At 39.3% G+C, this 25,192-nt stretch overlaps 1 protein-coding gene across 7 annotated transcripts in view; it reads left to right on the top strand.

Moving 5' to 3' along the window:
- Positions 1–21,918, top strand: part of dot1l (DOT1-like histone H3K79 methyltransferase) — a 30,603-nt gene extending 8,685 nt beyond the window's left edge. For 2 of the 7 annotated variants that reach the window (XM_084417278.1, XM_084417279.1), the window contains 26 exons: positions 1,017–1,080; positions 1,158–1,386; positions 2,101–2,195; positions 2,288–2,350; positions 2,488–2,543; positions 2,739–2,818; positions 3,214–3,282; positions 5,290–5,396; positions 5,584–5,625; positions 5,736–5,828; positions 5,945–6,179; positions 6,270–6,383; positions 6,498–6,589; positions 7,330–7,431; positions 7,514–7,651; positions 7,774–7,899; positions 8,512–8,963; positions 9,037–9,145; positions 9,226–9,372; positions 9,468–9,540; positions 9,921–10,483; positions 10,574–10,779; positions 10,877–10,941; positions 13,908–14,513; positions 19,061–19,662; positions 21,141–21,566. In XM_084417278.1, the coding sequence (XP_084273404.1) occupies positions 1,017–1,080; positions 1,158–1,386; positions 2,101–2,195; positions 2,288–2,350; positions 2,488–2,543; positions 2,739–2,818; positions 3,214–3,282; positions 5,290–5,396; positions 5,584–5,625; positions 5,736–5,828; positions 5,945–6,179; positions 6,270–6,383; positions 6,498–6,589; positions 7,330–7,431; positions 7,514–7,651; positions 7,774–7,899; positions 8,512–8,963; positions 9,037–9,145; positions 9,226–9,372; positions 9,468–9,540; positions 9,921–10,483; positions 10,574–10,779; positions 10,877–10,941; positions 13,908–14,513; positions 19,061–19,551 (4,417 nt within the window). In that variant the 3' untranslated portion in view covers positions 19,552–19,662; positions 21,141–21,566. Of the gene's footprint in view, positions 1–1,016; positions 1,081–1,157; positions 1,387–2,100; positions 2,196–2,287; positions 2,351–2,487; positions 2,544–2,738; positions 2,819–3,213; positions 3,283–5,289; positions 5,397–5,583; positions 5,626–5,735; positions 5,829–5,944; positions 6,180–6,269; positions 6,384–6,497; positions 6,590–7,329; positions 7,432–7,513; positions 7,652–7,773; positions 7,900–8,511; positions 8,964–9,036; positions 9,146–9,225; positions 9,373–9,467; positions 9,541–9,920; positions 10,484–10,573; positions 10,780–10,876; positions 10,942–13,907; positions 14,514–16,069; positions 16,574–17,693; positions 17,723–19,060; positions 19,663–21,140 lie in introns of those variants that run through there. The other 5 variants (XM_084417281.1, XM_084417282.1, XM_084417280.1 and 2 more) reach the window with 5 other exon arrangements.
- Positions 21,919–25,192: the final 3,274 nt, after the last annotated feature.

Genomic DNA, 25,192 nt, shown 5'->3' with positions numbered 1-25,192 from the left:
GCGTTCAATGTCGGTTTCGCGTCTAGTTGGACTCCTGAACATTTTGAATCCATTCGTGTTTCAAAAGCAAAAGTTTGAAGCGAAATTGACGCGTGACGCCTCATTCGTGCTGCAAGACCCCCAGACGCGCGTAAACGCGTCTTTACATTGACTTAACATTGAAATCACTCACGCCAGACGCTCTATTCGCGTTTGGTGTGAACGCAGCATGAGCGTGAGGGCGAGAGAGAGAGAGTGCCTGCGAGCGAGCGAGAGTGAGGTCTGCGGTCTTGGCCATTAGGTGCTTTACTTGTTTTTGTGTAGGTAATACGTTGTCAAATATGTTTAAACTTAAATAAACTACCTATACAAGTAGTTATGTCTCTTTGTATTAATTTGTCCTGTTATTGACGTAATGCGCGTCATTGACAAAATGCGCAACCAGATGTTCGAATAGTTTGAATATTCGTGTGTTTTTTAGAGGGAATATTCGAACGTAATTTTTGAGCAATTTTGACACCCCTAGTGTGTATTTGACCTTTTTCGCTGCTTATTGCGCTTAAACAATCTCAATTTAGTACTGAGAGGCAGCTTTGTTTGCGCGCACATTAGATGCGGGCACAAAATCTGCGGGCACAAAATCTGCGGAAACGAGTAAAATTATGCGGAATTCAAGTCCTGTAACACCAACAATATTCATAAAATTCAACCTGGCAAAGTGGCTAGTTAGGAGTGACTGCGTTACACGCCACTGCTGAAATCCACCCCCATTTGGCGGGTTGATGGGTGTTAATGTCAAGCCCTGCTCATACGTATGGTCCATTAGGTGTCATTAAAAAACAAAGCTTTAAAAATAATTATTATTATGATTCTTATTATTGATGTAGTTGTAATGCTAATGCTAATAATAATAATTGTATTTATTTTATGATTAAAAGTGCCATTTGTACGAGCTAATAAAAATATTGTAATGCAATACTAGTTTTGTGAAAGTAGATATTCTGTGAATTTTGTCAAGTTTGTGTTTTTTCTTGCAGCTTTGAGAGTATGCAGAGACTGTGTGATAAGTACAACAGAGCCATTGACAGCATTCACCAACTGGTACGTCAAGTTTTTCTCGCTGACAACAGATGATGTTTGCCTCAAACAAAGTGTTAAACCGTGTTTGTGTGTTGCAGTGGAAAGGGACCACCCAACCCATGAAACTGAACAAGCGGCCTTCCAACGGCCTGCTGCGTCACATCCTGCAGCAGGTCTACAACCACTCCGTCACCGACCCGGAGAAACTCAACAACTACGAGCCGTTCTCTCCCGAGGTGTACGGAGAGACCTCCTTCGACCTGGTGGCCCAGATCATTGACGAGATGGAGATGATGGAAGAAGACACCTTTGTGGATTTGGGCAGTGGTCAGTAATGTCTGTTATTGAGGGCTTATTCGATGGGGGCCATAAAGTACAAATGAAAATTGCAAATCTGAACACACAACTTCAAAATTCAATACAATTTTAAGCAGCTTAAAATCGAATGTCCAATAAAAACGCAAAAGCGAATTGTAAGCTACAAATCGGAAAACTCAACCGCGGATTCAAAAACGGGCTGGGTTAAAAATATAGATGTCTCGATTTTAATCAATTCTCATTTTTATGAACCCACATTGATTCTTAAATCCCAAGAGTTGATATTTTGCTCTATGCTGTTTTCATTTGGTGAATGAATAGAACTCCCATCCAATAAATGGCAAGTTTTGTGCTTTGTTACTTTTGATATGAAACAAAGTCTTGTCAATTTATTGCGAAATTCAAACTTTGGCGTTCTTTAATGCGTCGTGACTGATCTCTTCCGCTTTACTACTAGTTGCAGCACCAAATAAACATGAATGAACATCAGAAGGTATGTTGAAAGATACAGTACAACGTACCGGAATCATTATCATGTTATCATTATCACTGCGGAAAGACGTCGATTAAACAGCTTGTTAATGTCACGAAAGCTCACAACAGCGAATTCACTACTAAATTGGTATAAACGGGCCTTGAGTAGCCGTTTAAGATTGAAAGTACAATAATGTCCAGTCGGTCCATTATACATGACATTCAGTGTTGTTTTTGCTTGAATTGCAGGGGTTGGTCAGGTAGTCCTGCAGGTCGCTGCAGCCACCAACTGTAAACACTACTTCGGCGTAGAGAAAGCAGACACTCCAGCAACCTATGCAGAGGTACCAACAGGAAGCCGAAATGAAACGTTCCTTATATACCCTGACATAACCCTGGATTTTGCGCTAATCTTTATATCTGAATGTGCTTACAGTCAATGGACAAAGAGTTTAAGAGGTGGATGAAGTGGTATGGTAAAAAACATGGCGAGTACACGGTGAGTGTGTGTTCTGGTGACGCGCCAAAACGATCCCCAGTGTGTTCGTTTATTAAAACGAAATGTTATTACTTGTGAAAACTTCAGTATTGTGATTAAGCCGTGCATACTTGATGTCGTTTGGTCTTGTGTGGCAGTTGGAAAGGGGAGATTTCCTGTCAGAAGAATGGAAGGAACGAATAGCCAGCACAAGGTATGATCAAATACAGACTGGATAAATGCTTATAACAAGGCTATAACCTGATTATAACCAGAGCATCTTTCCAAGTAATGTTAGTTTTTTTTTGACATGTTACATTTTCATCATTAATTCTTCATAATTCAGAACCGTTTGCATGTTGTACATAACGTCTTGTGTAAGGATGTAGTGTGATGTGCTCTTTTGCAGTGTTATTTTTGTGAATAACTTTGCCTTTGGTCCTGAGGTGGACCACCAGCTGAAGGAACGATTCGCCAACATGAAGGAAGGTTTGTGGGGTCATCATTGTGGTCTTGTTAAAAACAGACTAAATAATGAGTAGGGCTGCACAGCTAGTCAAATCGAATGAATTGTTTAGCATGAGCGCTGCTGTTTCCATGTAATTTTATTTGAGAAATCATGTTAAATGTTTTAATTGCTATTGAAATCATCACATTTGGTGCAGTCCTAACTTGAAGTAAACTGCACAGCTGCTTACGATTGAAAAAGAAAGGGCTCTGTGTCAGAGTTACTCAAAGGCACCTGTGTCAACATGTCATGCTTGACCTTTGACCCCAGTCAGACTTGTTTTTTAGTTTGCATTGACTTACAGATGTCAAAGAGATGAATATGTGCTTAGATTTTCTCCTCGGTGTTACCTGACCGAAAGTCTCGTTTCTTTCAGGTGGAAAAATTGTATCCTCAAAACCTTTTGCACCTCTTAACTTCAGAATAAACAGCCGAAACTTAAGTGGTAAGTCTACAAGTTTGTACAACACCATTCCCCTACAAAAAGATGGTACCATGGTATAAAAAAAAAAAAAAAGAGCGAGCGAGAGAGAGAATTTACTATCATGGTAGTTTCTTGACTATTTAAAGTGTTTGGTGGTTATTCTCTGATACATTTTTATAAGTGTTAAGGTGTCGTTTTTGCAATATTTCGCTCATAAAAAAAAAAAAATTGTCAATAGTGTAGCGAAGCACAGCTCAACAGAAGTCACTTTCAAACCTTTCGAAGCTTTCTATTGGTCAACGCGGCAAATTCATGTGAAAAAATTCAACCTCATGCGAAATCTGTGTGGGGAAATCTTTCGCCCTCACGCAAATTTCCCAATTTCTGCTGGCAAACAAGGCCTTGAGTTGTTGAGCTGCCGCAAAACCATGGTCCAGTTAGTGTTACCACAGTAAATCCATGGTAAATGATGGTGATTTGTAGATTGAAAAGCCTTCTGTCTGTATCGTTGCGCAGGGGTTCCTTTGTCAGGATCTGCTCTAGTAAGCTTGTGCTGCTCTGGTGTTTGAACATTGAGCCTGAACGGATAAATCAAGCCTGAAAACTCAGCGAATTCAGCACCAACATTGATAATTATGGTAGTCAACACTGCGAATTTGTGTGGGGACTAAAGGGTTGTAACGGTATGTGATTTTCACGGTATGATAATCGTCTCGGTTTCACGGTATGCGGGATTAAACAGTCATTATTATCATAATCATCAGCTAAAATTACTAAAAAAACTTCTGGAAGTATGAGTCTACCTTTTGAAAAAATAATGCTGCACATCTCCCATTTGAACAAGTTATTTATTAAATGGGAACTGAAATGTGGGATATAACTTAGATGGGGCAAACTAATTCCCATTTTTATAATAGTGTAAATGTCTAAGATAGTAATTATAAGATAATAGAGTCTTATGAAATGTTTTTTATTTCCTCAGAAATTCTGGGTTGTCTGATATAATTTGTCTGGATTCTATGATTTAATACAAATATATGATTGAAAATGCAAGATGAAATGTAACAACTTTTGTTGGTCTGCAGACTCTGCACAACAGAGGTTTACTAAATTAAAACAGACAAAAAAACGTTATATAACTTTAAGTTGGCTACATTCTATTGTACAATAGTAATATATTTCAGTCATTATTTCTAATAATGACTAATCAAGCTAAACCGAACTTTTATTTTGAAAGGTTGAACTCCTTTGAGTTTCAGTCAGAGTGTATTTGACGATGATTCTTTTAAATAAAATTATGAAATGCTCATTAAGTTCTCTCAGAGCAGCTCTGGATATGTTCATGTTCACGTCCTCATATAGTGAGTGAGACGGCAGATGCTTTAAACACCATGAGCGTCACATACACGCAGAACAAGCAAAATATAGATATAGTCTTTTGCGCTGTATATAGACACGGATATAGCGATTTGATTTATTGCACAGCTATATTTATTTATTTATTTATTCATCAATCTTTTGCCATTTTACGTGACATCTGCGTTATATTGTAAATTCCCTCTGCAACTACAACCTTCGGCCTTAAATGGAACATGCCTTTATCTGCACGGAGGGTCGGTGTTCGCGAATATGGGAGAACATGTTCGACGCATTTCCTCCTTTTGCAGCCACTCTTCGCGTTCGTTTTTCGGATACCCAAAGTATTTCACCACTGTAGATTTTAACTTTTTTTTCGGCGACGGATAGAGATTAGAATTCGCAACCTGTGTCTCAGACATTTTATCCGCTGTACATGTATGGATGGAGTCTAAGCAGACAAGTGGAAAGAAGTTGCATATGCGCAGGTGAGATCTGGTCACGATATGATAATCGTACATGTCAATATCGCGATAAACTGCCATACCTTTACAACCCTAGTGGGGAAGTCTTTCGCCCTTGCATGAAATTCTTGAACACAAAGATTCCTATTAGACTGCTCATGAAACAATACATTTGATGAGTAATATTCTTTTTTTGTGTGTTTTTAAGATATTGGCACAATAATGAGAGTAGTTGAACTGTCCCCTCTGAGGGGATCGGTGTCGTGGACGGGGAAGCCAGTGTCGTACTATCTGCATACAATAGACCGCACCGTAGTAAGTTCCCTTTTATTCATGTCACATGGGTTTTGTTGTTCCTCTTGGTGTACAATGGGAGTCTTGTTTGCATTAGCCTTTATTGCCAGACAAATGGCATTAAGCACCCTAAAACTTCGAGTATTACATTTCACATGTATGTATGTGTGTATATTGATATCTTACCAAACGCTTTTTCTTTTTGCAGCTTGAAAACTATTTTTCTAGTCTCAAAAATCCTAAACTCAGGGTAAGATTGACGTGTTTGATTGTCATGTTGTTTTAATTTTTATTTTTTGGGGGCCAAAATATCCTGCTAAATCTCTTCCCACAACCCATGCGGTGTGTTTTTGGTTCCAGGAGGAGCAGGAGGCAACCAGAAGGCGGCAGCAGAAGGACAGTAAGGAGAATAAGAGCAACACAACCACCCCAACCAAGCCCAAGGAGCACAAGGTAGACCTTTAGGAATCGCATTTCATTTATTTCAGATGTATTTGTCTATATGTTTATTTAAAATCAATTATTTTCTTTATTTTTATTGATTAAATTGTCTTTGCTGTGTGCCTCAGACGCAGCATGAGTCGGGTGGCGAGGAGGTCCGCTCGAACTCGCATGTGCCCGTGAAGCCTTCGCCCAAACCCCGCCGGGCCAAACTGCTGTCCAGGGGCCGCAAGCTCGGCAACAGGAAGCGCGGGCGGCCTAAGAAGGCTGCCACTACCACCGCAGCCGAGCGCAAGAGCAAGAAGAGCCAGAGCGCCCTTGATCTGCTTCACGCCAAGACCCTGTCAGCGGCCCCCGCTCAGGGTGAGACACTAATCTTAAATCAGGCTTTTCAAGGTAATTGAACAGCATTATTACCCTTGACATTAACTTGTACTTTCGGTTAATCCACAGATGTGTACAGGTCACCTCAGAGTCCGTTCTTTCAGCTACCTCCCAAAGTGCAGCATTATACATCAAGTCAGCTTCTCATGGGCCCCACTCCACCAGGCCTGCAGGCTCTTCTTGGTAATTTCACTCAGCCTCACTTCTCCTTCCATATTTAACACGAGGAGATCCATTTCAGTTCCAGTTACGTAGTCAGTCGCCCAGTTAACGTAAACTGTCTCGTTCGTGTTCTAGATAACGTGAAAGTCCAGTACCTGCAGTTCATGGCCTACATGAAGACACCACAGTACCGCACCAACCTGCAGCAAGCTCTTGAGCAGGAAAAGGTAAATCTCTTAGAATATATATTCTATATTAATAATATATTATAATGAAGTATATAATTATAAAAAAAAAAATATATATATATATATAAATAGATAGATAGATAGATAGATAGATAGATCGATATAGATATATAGATTAGTATTTTTATTTTATAGATAAATTGTTTTTTTTTTAAGTGTTCATTCATATGTGTATTAATAATCGTTTTTCATTCAAATTAGGATAATACTAAGAAATAAAATTAATAAAACGAAATATGTTATTAATATATTATTAATATTTTGAAATAAATATTTTAAATTAAAATGTGTAAAATAAATATATGTAGTAGGAGGAGGAGTAGGAGTGGGAGTGGTGGTAGGAGTGGGAGTAGTAGTAGTAGGAGTAGTAGTAGTAACAAAATAATTTTAAAAATCGTTATAGTTTTATACATTTTAGGGCTGTCACGATATCAGATTTGTTCACTACACTGTTATTGTGGCCAAAAGATCTATAGCAATCTTATTTTTATATATATTATTATTATTATTATTATTATTAGTAGCAGTAATAGTAGTAGTAATAAAACAAGTTAAATATTTACGTTATATTTAAGAATTTTTATAAATTATCTTTTTTGTACATTTATTATAAAAAAAAAAAAATTAGATAGTCAGTCTTGTGAATTTGTGAGCTCAGCAAATAAATGGACTTTAAAGGTTTTTTTGTCATAACGTTATTGTTTCTTTTCTCCTCCCAGCTGAGACACACAGAACTATCCGGTCAAGCCCAACAGCTGCTCAATGCTTGTAATACTCATAAGGAGAGGATCAGAGACCTTTTCCAGTCTAAACTGGAGGAGGTAAGACTTTTCTCAACCTAGTGATCTGTCAATAATATGTAGGCATCAGAGCTGAATTTAAACCCTTCCGCCTGTGTCACAGCTGGGCGTGAAGGCAGTAACCGTGGAGGACCTGGTACAAGCTCAGAAGGAGATCACAGCCCACAACATGCAGCTGAGGGAACAAACCAAACAGCTGGAGAGGGACATGACAGAGCTCCGCGATCAGAGCCTGGTGCTGGTGAGTGATCCGATATAAACCATCATGCCCTGCCTCAACAGAGCAGAAGGATGCTTATGATTCAGAAATGGCAGATTTGGAACTAAACTCCAATTGCGCATATGTTTGTGTGTGTTTGTCAGCTGAAGGCTCGGTGTGAGGAGCTCAAGCTAGATTGGGGGTCTCTGTGTTTGGAGACTCTGTTGAAAGAGAAAGCTGCATTACGAAGACAAATCTCAGAGAAACAGCGCCACTGTCTGGAGCTCCAGGTAACTCGCAATGCATGCTTTATTCAGTCAGCTCAAAGCAAACAGGCCATTGCATATTGTAGTTTCACAGTTGATGTGCGTTAGAGTTGTGGCATGCTGATACATGGTGAAAGTTTGATTCTGGCCTGAAACATGCCGAAATCCCATTTTGGCCTCTGATAACTTGTTCCTCCACTATTTCTGTTTAATAAAGGCAGGTAAACCCTGCCGATACATGTGTCCGAGCTATGGCATGTTGATCCTTTATGCACATGAAGGAATGCACACGCTCAGGCCTGCAACATGCCACAATCACATTTTCCCTCTCTGGATTCAAGAGACTTAAATCAGACTTTTCCACATTCAAATCCAAGATTTTCCACAAAGCACATTAGAAAGTGACTCTGAATTGAATGTGAAAGACACAACAGAAATCAATAAAAATCATAAATAAATAAAAATCTACATTTGTAAATGTTATTTGGGTCAATTACTGAAAAATTGTAAATGTTCTGACAAAAGCTTGTTTACAGAAGACTGAGCTAGCTCCTAAAGGGATATTTTTACCCTGAGCATTATGGGTTGGCTCTGTCTGCGTTTATATCAACGGCTCCCCCTGGTGTTTCTTTGCAGATCAGCATTGTTGAACTAGAGAAGAGCCAGAGGCAGCAAGAGCTCCTGCAGCTCAAGTCGTCCTACAGCCCGTGTGAGGTGTCCCCCTACCGAAAGGCCCTCCCTTGCCCAGAGACCCGGCCCACACTGGATTCCGACACCCCCAGACTTACCCCACAACTCTCTGCGGGACTCAACGGCCTCAGTCCCGAGCTATCCATCAATGGCACGTCCTCGCCAGGTTATGAGAGAGGCGGTGGAAGTGGAATGGGCAAAAATGAACTCCTTACCCGCTACCTGCCCATTTCCCCTGACCATGAAATTGTGCCACCCACCCCAGACTCGAGAACCAGGCAGCTAGGGCAACCCCTGCCCGACTACACCCGCTTTTCTCCAGCCAAGATCGCCCTCCGTAGGCACCTCAATCAAGATTCAGCTGCCAATCAATTTAGAGCCCTTGGCAACATCCACCGGTGAGTAATAATAACACGTTTAGTTGACTAAGTGCTTGTCGATTAGTCACTGATCACTCACGGGTGTTTTCAGGGGCGACATTGTTGCTGTTTCATCTCCAACTCTGGGATTAAAACAGGCTTGCTCTTCACCCAATTCATCTGATATTCAAACGACCACCACACCCAAGAGCACAGATAGGGTAACTAATGTGTATTTGTGTTTATGGAAACCCCTTTTTAAAAATGCAGCAAATGTTGAGCGTCTCTTTCCCAATTGCAGGCCGATAAGGAAAAGAGCCCGGCTGCTCCCGGCGACACTATAACCAGTCTACCAATAAGCATCCCCCTCAGCACTGTGCATCCCAGTAAACTTCCTGTCAGCATCCCACTGGCCAGTGTGGTGCTGCCGAACCGTGCAGAAAGACTGGTACGTATCTATGTGGGCGGAAGTGATGATACACGATCTTGTGGATGTTTCTTGCCCACATTTCAGTATTAATTTAAGCTGTTTTCTTTTGCCAGAGGAGCACTCCTAGTCCAGTTTCAAATCCAGCTGGACAGAGCAATGGCAAGGCACCTCTCACGCCTACCTCAGGTACAGCTGCTTTGTTTTTTGTAACCAAGGCCTATTTGTTATCTTCTGGTATGTTTTAAATTTAAGGTCAGCATGACATGGAAATTCACCCTATCTCTTTTATAAATTCATTATATTGTTCTTATTGTGAATGATTCGACACGACATACAAGCATGCAATGTGTGTTCGAGTCCGACTTGTGACCTTTCCTGATCCCATTTTCCCCATCATTTCCTGTGCTTTCTTTTCTCTCGTGATCAGCTAAATTGGCAAAATGGTCAAAGGTCAGCTTTTTTTGGACCTCATAGACCAGATGTTCAAAAATAAGGTCTTATCTAACATCATCTATCCATCCATGTAGGTGAAGTTATCTTCTAAATCAAAATCTGTTTCCTCTTAGGGTACTCCTCCAGCTCAGGATTGGTTAATGGCTGTCACTCTGCCATGTTGACCGAGGACCAAGACTGTGACACCGCATCCCCTCCCCCTCACAGCACACCTATCATGGGGCTTCAGCCCCGTGGCTCTGGCCTCAGTCCTCCACTGGGCACCGGAGGTGTGCTGCAGTATGCCGATGGCCCGCCGAGGCTTCCCCCCGAGGACGGCCATGACCGCCAGGGCCACGAATCCGACACAGAGCCCTTGGACAGCGAGGCTCGTCGCCGTATTTTTTTCTCCTCGTCCTCTTCTTCCTCCTCGTCTTCATCCTCCACTGGAGGCTCGAGGCTGCACCATGGGTCGGTAAAGCAGGGTCACCATCATCACAATAAGCACCATCACCACCACCACCACCATAATCATCACTCTCCAAGTTCTCATAGCCAAGAGGGGCGCAAGCGCGGCCGGCGGAAGCGCAGCTCCTCTGTGGTCATGCCCATGAGCGGCTCCCCCAAAAGAAGGGCGTTTCCGGGTCTGGGCTGCCCAAGCCATTCCTCTGGATCGCCGCTTAATATCAATTCTATGGTGAGTGGCCAAAAACAACGGCGGCTGTTAGTATTGCTCAAACTTACGATTGGCCTCAAATCGGAATCAAAGTATTCTTTCTTTTACCAGGTGAACAACATAAACCAGCCTTTGGAGATCTCCGCCATCTCTTCCCCGGAGCAATCAGGCCGAAGCCCATGCGGGGCAGATCTAGATCAGCCTCCCGTGCTCAAAAGAGAGCGTCCCCTGGAGCTCAACACAGGTCGCTATTCCTCCACCCCTAGTTCGGACGAAGAGGGCACCAATTACGCTCCAGACACCTCTAGTTCAAGCCGGTAATATATTTTTCCTTTCAAATCCAGTTCATTGGTCTTTAAACTTTGTGGAATATATGGTTGTTTCATTTAGTACCTTGATTGTTTTCTCTTTTAGAATTGAACGGAAAATTGCCACAATTTCCTTAGACCGAGATGGACCTATGAGAGATGTGGAAAGGGGTAAGTGGTACATAGTGCAATTTTTCCTAAACATGACACAAGCTTATATTAAGGGCTTCAAAATAACTGGTAAGATATAGTTAACAAGTTTAAAGCAGCTTGCCCTGTCAGATGCTCTGACAGATACTGTTGCTGACTGACAGATAAACACTTGCGCTGTTTAAATGCGTTTGAGATGTGGTGCTTTCCTCAGTGCTTAACTTACATTTCACAGGTATGTTCTCCATCTGTAAATGTTAGAAAGTCAAACAAATATGTCCATTTCACTGTCAGGAGAGGACGAGCCCTCTGCAAGTGAATCTCCGCTAAAATTCTAGCTTCCGTGAATGAGCGCCGAACAGACGGAGCACAATAGAATAGTAGCGCAATAATTCTGACTAAAATATACATATTGCTAAAATATTTGTTGTTGGAGACAATAAATGTGCCATATGTGGAATTTTAAACCTACAAGTAAATATATTTTTATGAAAGTGACCATTATAATGGGGTAATCAAATGCAGGCTAATATAGGGTGAATTCAGGTTGACTGGGACACATTTTGCCATTTGAGGTGACTGGAAAAAAGTGTCCCAATCAACTTGAATTCACCAATTGGTTTGTGCTTTTGTTTTTATTTTCATTTTTAGTTTAGCCTGAAAAGTAAAAGCATTATTTTTGTTTTTAGATTGTAATGTTACAATGTTAGAATGTAATGTGATTAGGCTTGGGCGGTATTCGAATTTTGAAACCGTCAAACCGCCGCCCTATTTTACCGGGGTATACGGTATTACCGTGACTAATTAAAAATTATGACATAATGGACTCAGACGGCGTCACCAAACTGTTGGCTTGTGCCTACACCGTTCAGAAACTGAATGCCAGATCGGGCAAAAAAACAACAACAAAAAAATCAAGCCCAACCCCTGCACTGTCTGAGTCAGGCCGACGGCATTAACTGTTATTATGAGCCCGAGCCCACCATTATTCAACATATCTGTGTGCGCGCAACAAGCAAGAAGTGCAATCCGGTGACGCGTGTCCATTGATTTTTATTAATAAAACTTTTCTGCAAAGATGGAAGTTGACGATCGCCATCTCTGTAGTGAACGCGCATATAGAGAGAAATGCACATCATTACACAATCAGAGAGTGGCCTTTTTCTTTTCGTTTTGAATTGTTTCGTTTAAAGAAATTGACGATCGGCATCTCCGTAGTGAACGCTAGAGAAATGCACATCATGGATTACAGAGAGTAGGCTAGTCTATTTATTTTCGTTTTGAATGGTTTCGTTTACTGAAATTGACGATCGCATCTCCGTATGAACGCGCCTAGAGAGAAATGCACATCGTGGATTACTTAGCCTAATCAGTGAGTAGCCTATTTCTTTCGTTTTGAATTGTTTCGTTTAAAGAAATTGACGATCGCCATCTCCGCATGAACGCGCCTAGAGAGAAATGCACATCGTGGATTACTTAGCCTAATCAGTGAGTAGCCTATTTCTTTCGTTTTGAATTGTTTCGTTTAAAGAAATTGACGATCGCCATCTCCGCATGAACGCGCCTAGAGAGAAATGCACATCGTGGATTACTTAGCCTAATCAGTGAGTAGCCTATTTCTTTCGTTTTGAATTGTTTCGTTTAAAGAAATTGACGCTCGCCATCTCCGCATGAACGCGCCTAGAGAGAAATGCACACCATTGATTAATCAGACTATATTTCTTTTCGTTTTGAATTGTTTCGTTTAATGAAATTAACGATCGCATCTCTGTATGAACGAGAGAAATGCACATCATGGATTACTTAGCCTAATCAGTGAGTAGCCTATTTCTTTCGTTTTGAATTGTTTCGTTTAAAGAAATTGACGCTCGCCATCTCTGTAGTGAACGCTATAGAGAGAAATGCACACCATTGATTAATCAGACTATATTTCTTTTTCACATCATGGATTACTTAGCCTAATCAGTGAGTTGCCTATTTCTTTCGTTTTTAATTCTTTCGTTTAAAGAAATTTCAAGCTTTATTTATTTGTCATGTCTGTGAGGCATAGCCTTTTTTATGAGATTTCAATGCAAGTGACAGCGGCATGCCCATCATGTCATGATTATATTAAATCCAGGCATATTGGATGATGAAAATTTTATAAAAATTTAGATACAATTTATACAAAACGAAATTCGTTTTAAAGAGGCCTTTTACAAAACTAAATTTATTGAAATGGTCAAATCGTCTGACTCCCGATGCATCCCATCTTATTTGTGCTGTTCACTTTTCATAATCAACAAAGATGGAAAAAATAACATTATAATATTTTAACAAATACGAAACTTAATGCGCTTATGTATCCTGGCAGCAGTGAGTGGGCGGTTGTTTCGGAGATGCAACGTTAGAGGTGTTTACCGGTCACCTTTTTATTGCACAATTTACAAATTGCCTCGTCAGTATTTACCGCCTCTCCCTTCATATTCGGTTGGAACCAGAAATATTGCCAAACTGCAACCACACATAAGCATTTTTTAGGCAATAAATAAATTATATATATTATAGGCTATATAAGTGCCGGTAATGACGGTATTGAAACTGATACCGGTGCTATTTTAAGATCCCGCGGTATCCGATATTACCGTAATACCGCCCAACCCTAAATGTGATTTTAACCACCTTTTTGCACGTAATATATTGCATAGCCTACATTACATTCACTATATTTGTTTCCATATCCTTCAATATCAACATTGTTTGTAGGATATCATTGGGCAGGATGTGAAATATATATATTTTTTAATAAATACAGATTTTCTTTATCCAAATAGAAAAACGTAGAAAGTACCGAGATATATCTCGTATATCGGCATTTAACAAAGAAATACAGAGATATGATTTTTTTGACCACATCGCCCAGCCGTAGTAAGTGGCATGTGTTTTGGTTTACGGAAATTTCAAGTTCTGACTCCAGTCTATTTGTAATGGAACGTGGCTTTTTACAGGCTCGCAGGGACGTAAATCAGGTGCCAGCAGCGTGAGCAGCGAGGTATCCTCTTCCTCCGGAGCCAGCAAGTGGAAATCCACCTTCTCCCCAATCTCTGACACCAAGCCAACTCCTTCGGACCTCCGCCAAGGTGGTTCGCCGTTCGGCATGGGGACATCCCAAGGGAGCACGGACTCTGACTCAGACCAGAAACCACAGAGGAGAGGGGAGCGTGAGCGTGAGCGTGAGCCTTACGGAAACTCAAACCTCTTCCTCAGTCAGGATGGTGGCGGTCGCTCGGTCGTCAACACATCGGAGCGGCCGCTGCAGAAACAGAAAGTGCGGGAGAGGGACATGAAAAGTGGATTGGCCAGCCAGAACCTCTTTATATCTGCCGCGGCCAGTGGAGGTATCCTGAGTGGGAAAGTGGGCGGGACCGCTACCGTTTCCTCTGCATCCTCAGGGGCACCGTACTTTTCCCTGGGCGGTTCAGCTTCAGTTCTGCAGTCCTTTTTTGGAGCTCAGACGCCCGGACCAGCCACCAGTGGAGCCCCCCGGTTGGTCAATGGACATTCGGCGCTCGGCAGTTTCTCCAGCGCCGGTCTGGCAGGGGGCGCTGCAGGAGGTGAGTTGAAGACATCTGTCTCTCTTTCTGTTTTTGGGTGAAATTGAGTTTATGGTCAGAACAGTCCTTTGGGTGTTAAGGAAAAGGTAAGTTAAAGCCCAGTGCTGCCACCTTGCCTGGCTCTCCCACACTGCTTGCTGTGCAGACTGTGCAAAGGCTAAAGCTACACACCTAGAGGAAATGACAACAGGTTGTAATAAAGTGATGTCCTGGATATGTTTCACCCCAGTCAAAAGAGAAAACAAAAACCTTTTTCCCCTGACAATGACACATTACTGTAATTACTCAAATGACTCATTACCATAATGCAGGGGACAAAATAAGTTTAAATTGATCATTATCCTTAATGAGGGTCATGAATCTTTAACAGTAATGAATATTATCCAATCTTTTTTCAAAAACATTTGATTAATTTGTCTTAGACTGCATTGTGAAATTGATTTATGTTTATTTACATCACAGTAATACTCATTTTACTTTATACTGAGTTTTTTAAACTTTACACTAGGAAGAGGTTTATTTGTTTAAGGGGATCGCAAAGACGATTATAACTTAAAATATTTATATTTCAAATAAATAATCATAATAAATATATAATAAATAAATCATGTGACACTGAAGACTGGAGTAATAATGCTGAAAATTCAGCTTTTATCACAGGAAAAATATACATTCTAAAATATATTCAAATAGAAAAGTTGTAATGATATTTCAGAATATTACTGTTTTATTGTAGATAACTACTTTAACTTCTAAGGCGACTTCTTTCAAAAACATAAAAAAAATCTTATAGGCCCCAAACATTTTTAACAGTAGTGTATAATAATAATGATATCTTATCTATGATATCTTAGTTTTTTCTTTTGATTTTCCTGTGAAACATGTTCTTGACAGGTTTTATTGAGTGAATCCCACAAAACTTATAAAGCTTCCCACAACACCTTACAAAGCCAAATCCTTTATGGTGTAAACTGGTGATTTAGAGGCCTGTGAAAATATTCAGAGCTGTCAAGCTCTTTGTAGTTTGAGATTGGCGAGAAACTCCTCGACTCCTTGACATTTTCTCTGGGTGTTTGTCTTATTGCAGTTCTTGATTTTGGGTGTTGAGGCATTTCACTCTGTACCAGCACCTCACAGTCCAAGAAAATGAAATTAGTCACATGATCAGTGAGACAGGAGTTGTGAATGGAGATTTATTTACCCTTACATACAGTGGTGAGAACAAATATTTGATACACTGCCGATTTTGCAGGTTTTCCTACTTACAAAGCATGTAGAGGTCTGTAATTTTTTTCATAGGTACACTTCAACTGTGAGAGACGGAATCCAAAAATCCAGAAAATCACATTGTATGATTTTTACATAATTAATTTACATTTTATTGTATGACATAAGTATTTGATCACCTACCAACCAGTAAGAATCCCGGCTCTCACAGACCTGTTCGTTTTTCTTTAAGAAGCCCTCCTGTTCTTCACTCATTACCTGTATTAACTGCACCTGTTTTAACTCGTTACCTGTATAAAAGACACCTGTCCACACTCTCAATCAAACAGACTCCAACCTCTCCACAATGGCCAAGACCAGAGAGCTGTGTAAGGACATCAGGGATAAAATTGTAGACCTGCACAAGGCTGGGATGGGCTACAGGACAATAGGCAAGCAGCTTGGTGAGAAGGCAACAACTGTTGGCGCAATTATTAGAAAATGGAAGAAGTTCAAGATGACTGTCAATCTCCCTCGGTCTGGGGCACCATGCAAGATCTCACCTCGTGGGGCATCAATGATCATGAGGAAGGTGAGGGATCAGCCCAGAACTACACGGCAGGACCTGGTCAATGACCTGAAGAGAGCTGGGACCACAGTCTCAAAGAAAACCATTAGTAACACACTACGCCGTCATGGATTAAAACCAAGGGGTTTAACATTCTAATCTGAAAAATGAAGCCTACCCGGAAGTGCGAAAAAACTGCAATACATTGAAAATCCGCTAGAGGGAGGTCCCAAAAGGGAGCAAATGTCCATAGACCCCATGTTAAAATGTCCGTTTTCACAGCATAAATTCATGTTTTTACAGGTTGGTCCCATGAACTTTTATTGTATTTTTCGATAGGTTCCGAGTGCCTGACAACTGTGAGGGGGGTGAATTTTTTTCTAACTCGTTAGTTTAGATCGTATTTAGATATAAAATGTATGACAAATAAGGGTGTGGTTAAGTTTGATTGACAGCTGATAACGAGCATAGGCTGCGCCAAGGAGAATGAGAACATAAGAAGCGCCATTTTTTTAATATACAGTTGAAATATAATAGTATATATATATATATATAGTATATATATACTACTGTTTCTGTATCATGAAATGTAGTTTTAAGAGTTTTTCAGGCGAGAATGTAGTTGTTTAAAGCTCAAATCTGTGGTTTATTTATAAAGATTTATGAAAATTGTATCCAGGTTGTGAGATCCAGACGATCAGCGGACGCTTAACGCTCATGTACCCCGCCTGGAACAGCCTTTCCTCGGCTAGTCGTTCTGACGTTTGCCGCGGACTCTGGCATCTCTGTAGTGGTTAAACATGAGACATAATTCGTCTTGTGTATATCTAACGGGCGATTTTTGGTCTCGTGAATCTATTATTTGTTCCCTGGCCAATCGTTTTGGCTGAGGGGAAGTTTCATAACTTTATAAGCTATTTAACTTTACCGTTGTATGGTTAGAGAGCGCTGACTTTGTATATTTGACTGAATTGTTTGCTTTATTTGTATAGCTTCTTGTACCTTTTACTTATACTTTTATAATGGCTAATATTGATAAAACTGAAATTTAACAAAAAGAGACTGGGTTGAGTTTTGTCATTTTAAATTTTAATACAACGAAGATGATCTGTAATGTTGTTTACTGCAACATCTGTTGTTTAGTACAAATGCATATTGCCTGGACCATATTAAAATGTTTAATATTTTTTTATTATATTTAAACGAAAAGAGGCAGGTTTGTGTTTTATATTTCGTTTTGTTATAAATAGGCAAACGTTATTTGAATATATGCAGTGAATATAATCAATACGCGTTGCCTGAACAACATTTTTGTGGCTATAATGTTTAAGATTTCTTTAAATGAAAACGAAAAGAGTTAGTATGGTGTTTTATAACATATTTCGTTGCCTAAAATATACATACAGAGATAACCGGAGTAGCAGAGCAAGCTGAGTGACGTGCGCTGTTCTTTACTTGGAATAACCGGACTCGCGTCCTTTACCCATATATGGATTGGCCAGAAGGTGGGCGGGGTTAGGATTTTCCAAGATGGCGCCGCCCATACCCCCCATAAACGGTTTCAAAACCGTTCTTCAGAAAGTCTATGGGTGACGTCACAGACGCTTTGTCCATATTTTTTACAGTCTATGATTAAAACCCTGCAGCGCCCTCAAGGTCCCCCTGCTCAAGCCAGCGCATGTCTAGGCCCGTCTGAAGTTTGCCAATGACCATCTGGATGATCCAGAGGAGGAATGGGAGAAGGTCATGTGGTCTGATGAGACAAAAATAGAGCTTTTTGGTCTAAACTCCACTCGCCGTGTTTGGAGGAAGAAGGACGAGTACAACCCCAAGAACACCATCCTAACCGTGAAGCATGGAGGTAGAAACATCATTCTTTGGGGATGCTTTTCTGCAAAGGGGACAGGACGACTGCACCGTATTGAGGGGAGGATGGATGGGGCCATGAATCGCGAGATTTTGGCCAACAACCTCCTTCCCTCAGTAAGAGCATTGAAGATGGGTCGAGGCTGGGTCTTCCAGCATGACGACGACCCGAAACACACAGCCAGGGCAACTAAGGAGTGGCTCCGTAAGAAGCATCTCAAGGTCCTGGAGTGGCCTAGCCAGTCTCCAGACCTGAACCCATTAGAAAATCTTTGGAGGGAGCTGAAAGTCGGTATTGCCCAGCGACAGCCCCGAAACCTGAAGGGTCTGGAGAAGGTCTGTATGGAGGAGTGGGCCAAAATCCCTGCTGCAGTGTGTGCAAACCTGGTCAATAACTACAGGAAACATATAATCTCAGTAATTGCAAACAAAGGTTTCTGTTCCAAATATTAAGTTCTGTTTTTCTGATGTATCAAATACTTATGTCATGCAATAAAATGCAAATTAATTACTTAATCATACAATGTGATTTTCTGGATTTTTGTTTTAGATTCCGTCACTCAAAGTTGAAGAGTATCTTTGATAAAATTACAGACTTCTACATGCTTTGTTAAGTGGGAAAACCTGCAAAATCGGCAGTGAATCAAATACTTGTTCTCCCCACTGTATGTGTATATATATATATATATATATATATATATATATATATATATATATAAAATTTATTAATTTATTGTAAACTGTTTATGATTTAATTGGTTTGAGGTGATGACGGTACATCAGCGCAGTGCCTCGTTGCTTTATGTGCTTGTTTGTTGGATTGGCTTGCTGCTGTGCACAATCTGGCTGAGCCCCCATTTTCTGTCTCTCTGTCTTTTGCTCCCCTCTCTGTGATGTATGTCTGCAGGGATTTTTCACCATATGGTGCCTTCAGTCTCCTCACAGCAGTCTGGGGCCAATCTGCCGGGCCCCGGGGCCCTCAGTTCCCAGCAGAGGCATCTGGACACGAACCCCAAACCAGGGGCCTCGTTCTTGGCCTCTGGCCCCTTGCAGCACAGCCGCACACAGACAGTCCTGCACACGCCCACCCTCGCCCTTCCTCCGCCCCCTCCCCTCCTGAACGCGTCCTCCGCCGTCCCTCCCCAACCTTCCTCCCCGCGTTCCTCAAGGCCGCAGTCGTCCCTCCCCGCCTCCACCTCCTCCCCATCTCTGGCCACCTCATCCGCTTCAGTCACCTCCGCTTCCTCCCGGCCCTTCACTGTGCACTATCCCCCACATCTGCCGCCTCCGCACCCCCCCGGCAGCACTGGTTCAGGCGGGGCCGGGGTCTCCTGGAGGACTCTGGGTCTGCAGGCTTCTTACACGGCCTCGCAGATCCCCGGCAATCGCCCCAGATAGGACATGTCCGGGGGTGGGGGAGGGGGGGTTGAGATTGAAAGAGACTCTAACTAGACGGATACAGGGAAGCTACTGCATTCTGCCAGCTATATTATTATGAGTCTGAACAAGGTATGTGGTGTTAGCATGGAAATGGGCAACACGCTTTGCTGCTTTTCATTATTTTCTTTCATTAGTATTCTTTTTTTTTTTGGCAGCTGCATTTCCTGCGAGTTCTTTTGGTTTCAGAAACCAGCAGTTATAGAATATTAATGTCAGAATTGTCCATTTTGTTATGTCTATTGAAAATATCATTACATGTTCAGGGCTCAACAATGAGTTATTCGGAGTGATTTCTACTATACTAGCCCCACAAATATTATTTTATTTTACGTAGTAGCAATGAACAAAACATAATAGTAACCCTATTTTTGTAAGTGTTTGAAAAATATTTATTATTTTTTCATTCAATGTTTTTCCTTTCTCCTGAAAAGAAGTTTAAAATGACTGATTTATTAAATTAAATAATAGCTGGAAATGTAATAGATATAATGTAAGTCTGTGACAATTTTATAAACATTTTTGCTAAATGATTATAATGGCTTATGCAAAACATACAAATATAAAAGGTATATAAAATTTTTTTTTTTTTTTATTATTATTATTATTATTATTACTATTACTATTTATTTTTTATATATATATACACAATTACAGTACAATTAAATAGTTAAATATAGATGGTTAAATTAAAATTAATTATATATATATATATATATATATATATATATATATATATATATATATATACTTTTAACCATTTATATTTAATTATTTAATTGTACTGTAATTTTGTGTATATATATAAAACATAAAAAAACATATGTGTATATATGTGTGTATATGTTTTATTTTTTATATATATACACAAAATTACAGTACAATTAAATGGTTAAATATAAATGGTTAAATTAAAAATTTATATATATATATATATATATATATATATATATATATATATATATATATATATACTTTTAATATAACCATTTATATTTAATTATTTAATTGTACTGTAATTTTTATATATCAATTATATCACAGTATAAATATAATTAAATAATATAAATAGTTAAATCATAATTAATATAAATACACTTATTTAATATTTTATATATATATATATATATATATATATATATATATATATATATATATATATAAAATGAATAAAATATGAATCAATTAATTTATAAAAAAACTTTTATATTTGTATATGAATCTATAAAAGAAATCAAGTCATAATCATCCAGCAAAAAGTTTTTAAAAGAACACAATTATTTTTGTTATATGTAAATGTATTACTATTATAATTACTGTGTGTGTGTATATATATATATACACACACACTGAACATCATTTTCAGCCCATTGTAAATGTTTACAAACAAGTCGCTCCTACACAAAAAAAAAAAAAAAACCCTGATGTGTAAAAAATCGCAATGCAAATGCATAAGTTTGCCATGCATATAAATTGTTGAGCCCTGATGTTCATGATATATCTGTCCGCACCATGTGTAATTCCTGGATTTTACCCCCGACTGGTTACAGGTAACTGAAGAAATCTACCTCAACCCAACATAACCTATGCAATGGACAGGTGTGGACCAATGGGCTCGACTCACTCACCGGTGCTCGAACATTTTCTAAAGCCGCCACTGTAAAACTGGCATGGGTATCAGAACTTATCACAGGTGCAGCTTAACACACACACACACACACATACACACCAACGCCCCCTGAATCATATTCACATTTACACAGTATACAGCTTCCATGTTTTTCGCCATCTTGCACCGTGTTGGGCTGATCCTAACAGTCATTTATCAATAATTGTGAGTTTAACATGGCCTTGCTTGATGGGTGGCTAAATTCGCAGCCATCTCCTGATGAATTTATACTCGATGACACAGGAAGTGTTTTAAATGTCAGGAATTTCAATTCAGTCAGTCCGCTCGCAATGGGCCCTACACACACAAAAAAAAAATTACTTGTGAATCTCTAACCTTGCTGCTGTTATCAAAGAAAAGAAATGTGGCTTTTATGATTGATTAAAATCCTATTCGGGTGGACTCCATGAAGCCTCCAGAGCCAGATACAATTCCCATGCTGGGATTTCACCTTTAAAGCCTGAGCTTGTGCTATAGTCACTATTTTAGAAATTTTAGTCACTTTTTTTGACCAATAATCTGTTCTATAGCGTAATATCCTCATATATGTATTGGGTATTTTAATCTCTTCATTAGAGTTGATTGCCACACAAGGTAAATAATAGGAAACCACAAGCTCCGACTGTAAAAGAGTGAATCTCCAAGTGATATTTTACCCCAAAAAGAAGAAAATGAAATGATATATTGCACAAGTATTAGAACCTCAAAGATTTTTTTATCTTGTTCTTAATAAATTCTTACCAATTCAAATTATATTAGAGTAATATTAAAAGCTGAAATACATATTCAAATAATAATAGAATATAAAGCTAAATATATTTTGCATGGCAACTTTAACATCACAGTTTGGGGATTTGAGGGGGATTGTCATCCATACAAAAAAATGTCTTAAAATCTTATTATTCACGTTTTATTTTCTTCTTTTTGTTTTTTTGGGGTATAATATGACCATGTTCTTGATAGGCTTCATGAGATACACTGATAATAAAATAATTTAATTGTTATTTTTACACTGGATAATAATTTACCTGTGGAGCTATTAATGACATATTATGACTGCATGTCATTTTTTTTTTATTCTAAAATTTGCGAGCTTTTATTAATCAGGGGAGGGGGGGGGACTTTCATTTTACACGCATATAAAATAAATCGTAAAACATAAATAAAGTAAACAGTTGCACCTTCCCAGGAAAACACGATTAAAACACAATCTGCAGGGAGAGAAGCAGTTAGAGCCACAGAATGAGCGAACGCCTGTAAGGATCTTATTGAATCACTACGTTAACCGTTTGGTTTAGGGCCCTGTTGTAATACGCAAGCTTCCACGTTCCTAACAGTTACTGCTGAATCTTTAATACAATGCACATATTTTGTTCAATCGGGGCGCGGCGTCTTACACGGTACAGGCTTATTCAGGTGAATCTGGTGCTGAACCGTTTTCTTGACCGATTTCTTGGTGTTTTCTTTCGGATTACAAAATCCGATGTTGTCGTGGTGCTCTCCGCAATCTGGAAAACCAGCACACGCTCGTAAATACAAACACACACACACACTGATTAAAAGATGTACACACACTGGGAAAATACAAGATCACAAAACGACAACAACTACTGGGGAACTTCAACTCATCCTTTTGTTTTTCTTTGTGTATTTTTTGTTTTTCTTGTACTGTGAATGGTAGTCTTTCTCAGACTGTATAATTGTGTATATAATTTGGGTTATTTATCATTTTAATTTTCTGTCTTTTTTGTTATTTTTTTTGGTGTGTGATTGCTCTTTTGTTTCAGAGCAGAGCACAACATGTGCAAAGTGTGTATGTACTTGACTCGCAGTCTAAAAAGAACATGGTGCTACAATCTGTACAACTTTAGACTGCTTATTTATATTAAGATCATCAACAAAAAAAAAGAAATTAATAAAGATTTTGGTGCTTCTTTTAACACAGGGATGTTTTCAAGCCTTGCGGCATTTATTTTTCCTATATTTATAATGTAATCATATTATTTGGCGCCCAGCACAAAACAACCCTTGCTTGTTTGGATCAGTGCTGTTTTTATATAGAAGAAACACCTTTTCGTCTTAATTTACCTTAAAGAAGCATGAAAGTACATTGCAGAACTTTATAGGATGATTTTTTTTTTTCAATGGTGCTCCAAATTCGACCTGTGTGACAGGTAGTGAATGCTTTGAATTGTACGTTTGGCAAACTGGTGCCAACTGGCGTTTAGTTCCTTAAGATTTTAATTTCTCGTAAGGATAAAGTGTGCTAAGCCTATTTGCCTACCGTCTTGGCCCGTGTGGCTTGGTGCTGTTTCTTAAAATCATCGTTTTCCTCACAATGTAAAACAAACAGCTTCATCTTACACAAACTTGGCGCTGCTGTTCACACGGATGTCAAATAGACCAATTATGCCCGTACCAAAACCTACGATCCACTATCAAAGCCTGTCCTAGAGTGCATTGCATTGTGTAACCTAGAGTTTGAGCCTATTACGTATCGTGGTGATGTGAAGTTGTTCTGATGTGTGACCGGTTGTAGAGATTGCTAGTGTTTTTGTCAGTGGACTAGTACTAGTGGTCGACCGATATGGGTTTTCCAATTACTTTTGGAATAATTAATAGCATATCTAGAGAATAGACTCGCCAGTAGCAGATTTAATGGCGTATATTAAATATTTGGAGAATTAAATAGATGGTTCACACAAAAATGAACATTCTGTTGTCATTCATGTTGTTCCAAACCTCTAGGACTTAATTTCTTCTGCAGAACACACACACAAAAAAAAAAAGATATTTTGAAAAATGCAGAAAACCATTTTGTCCATACTGTGAAAGTCAATGGGGTCCAAAATTTGGACCCCATTGACTTTCATTGTGTGGACGAAACTTTGGAGATTTCCGCCTGCCCGATAAATCGGTCTATCACTAGCTATTTCAGCGTTGTCAAAATAGTCATTGGCGTGCAACATCGTCAACTTGAAGACAAAGCAGGAGTTGACTTCCTCATTGTTTTGCGTCCTTATTTCTTTTTATCGTGTGTTTTGTTGCTCAAGTATGTGCTCAAGGAAAAATCAACCTCACCTAAGCTTTAGTCAGAATGCTGTTTAATAGACTATGGTGTATAATAATATAAAAAAAAAAAATTGTGTAAATGGTCTCTCTGTCCAATTAACATGAGGACGTTTTATTGAAATAGGATATTGACCATTAAATGAATTTAATTGTTACCAGCACTGAGGGTATTTTTTTTTTGTTGTAATTAAGTCAATGTTAATGTTACCTGTTTTATTGGCCAATTTGTGTTTTGATATCTTTGCGACTGTTTATCAATGATGGTTTTATTATGATTTCATAATCCTGAGCATTTGGATACTCTTCAGAACAGTATGATGGTGCTCTCCTACACTTTAAACAAGGAAAATGCAGCTATGAAATTCATGCACCTTACATTGTGAGGGGTAAACATTTAATAAACGTCAGTGCAAGCTTTGCTTTGTGACGTCTCATTTGAACTCTTTTGTCTATTGTCCAGATGCTGTCTCCTGTTAGGGTGGAAATGAAGCTCTTCTTGAAATCGATGTTAAGCTATTTAAAAAGGATAACAGATCGTAATTCTTGATGTTGCTTTTTCTCAGGTACGTGTTTAAGGTTGTGCGTTGCAAAAGGCAACTCAAGTCCTTTCGCATGTTATAAATAGATTTACAAATATGTTTTGACTATGTAAATGTAGATGTCTAAATATGTAAATTCATATAGGTTGGTCTAGTGTCTCAGGAACATCAGTTCTGGCTTTAATAGTTTTGCATATTCAAAGGGAATGTTGAAAATATTCTGCTAGCTGACAGATATAGATGAAAATGAATTTGCTTTACTGCACATTACCTGTTGATTATAAAGTCATTTTTAATACGCCATCTCAGAGGTCGTAATTTG

This window comes from Rutilus rutilus (assembly GCF_951802725.1).
Source record: "Rutilus rutilus genome assembly, chromosome: 8".
In the NCBI taxonomy this organism is placed as follows: Eukaryota; Metazoa; Chordata; class Actinopteri; order Cypriniformes; family Leuciscidae; genus Rutilus; species Rutilus rutilus.
Note: the sequence above shows the minus strand (reverse complement) of the source record. Positions and strands in the feature narration are given on the sequence as shown.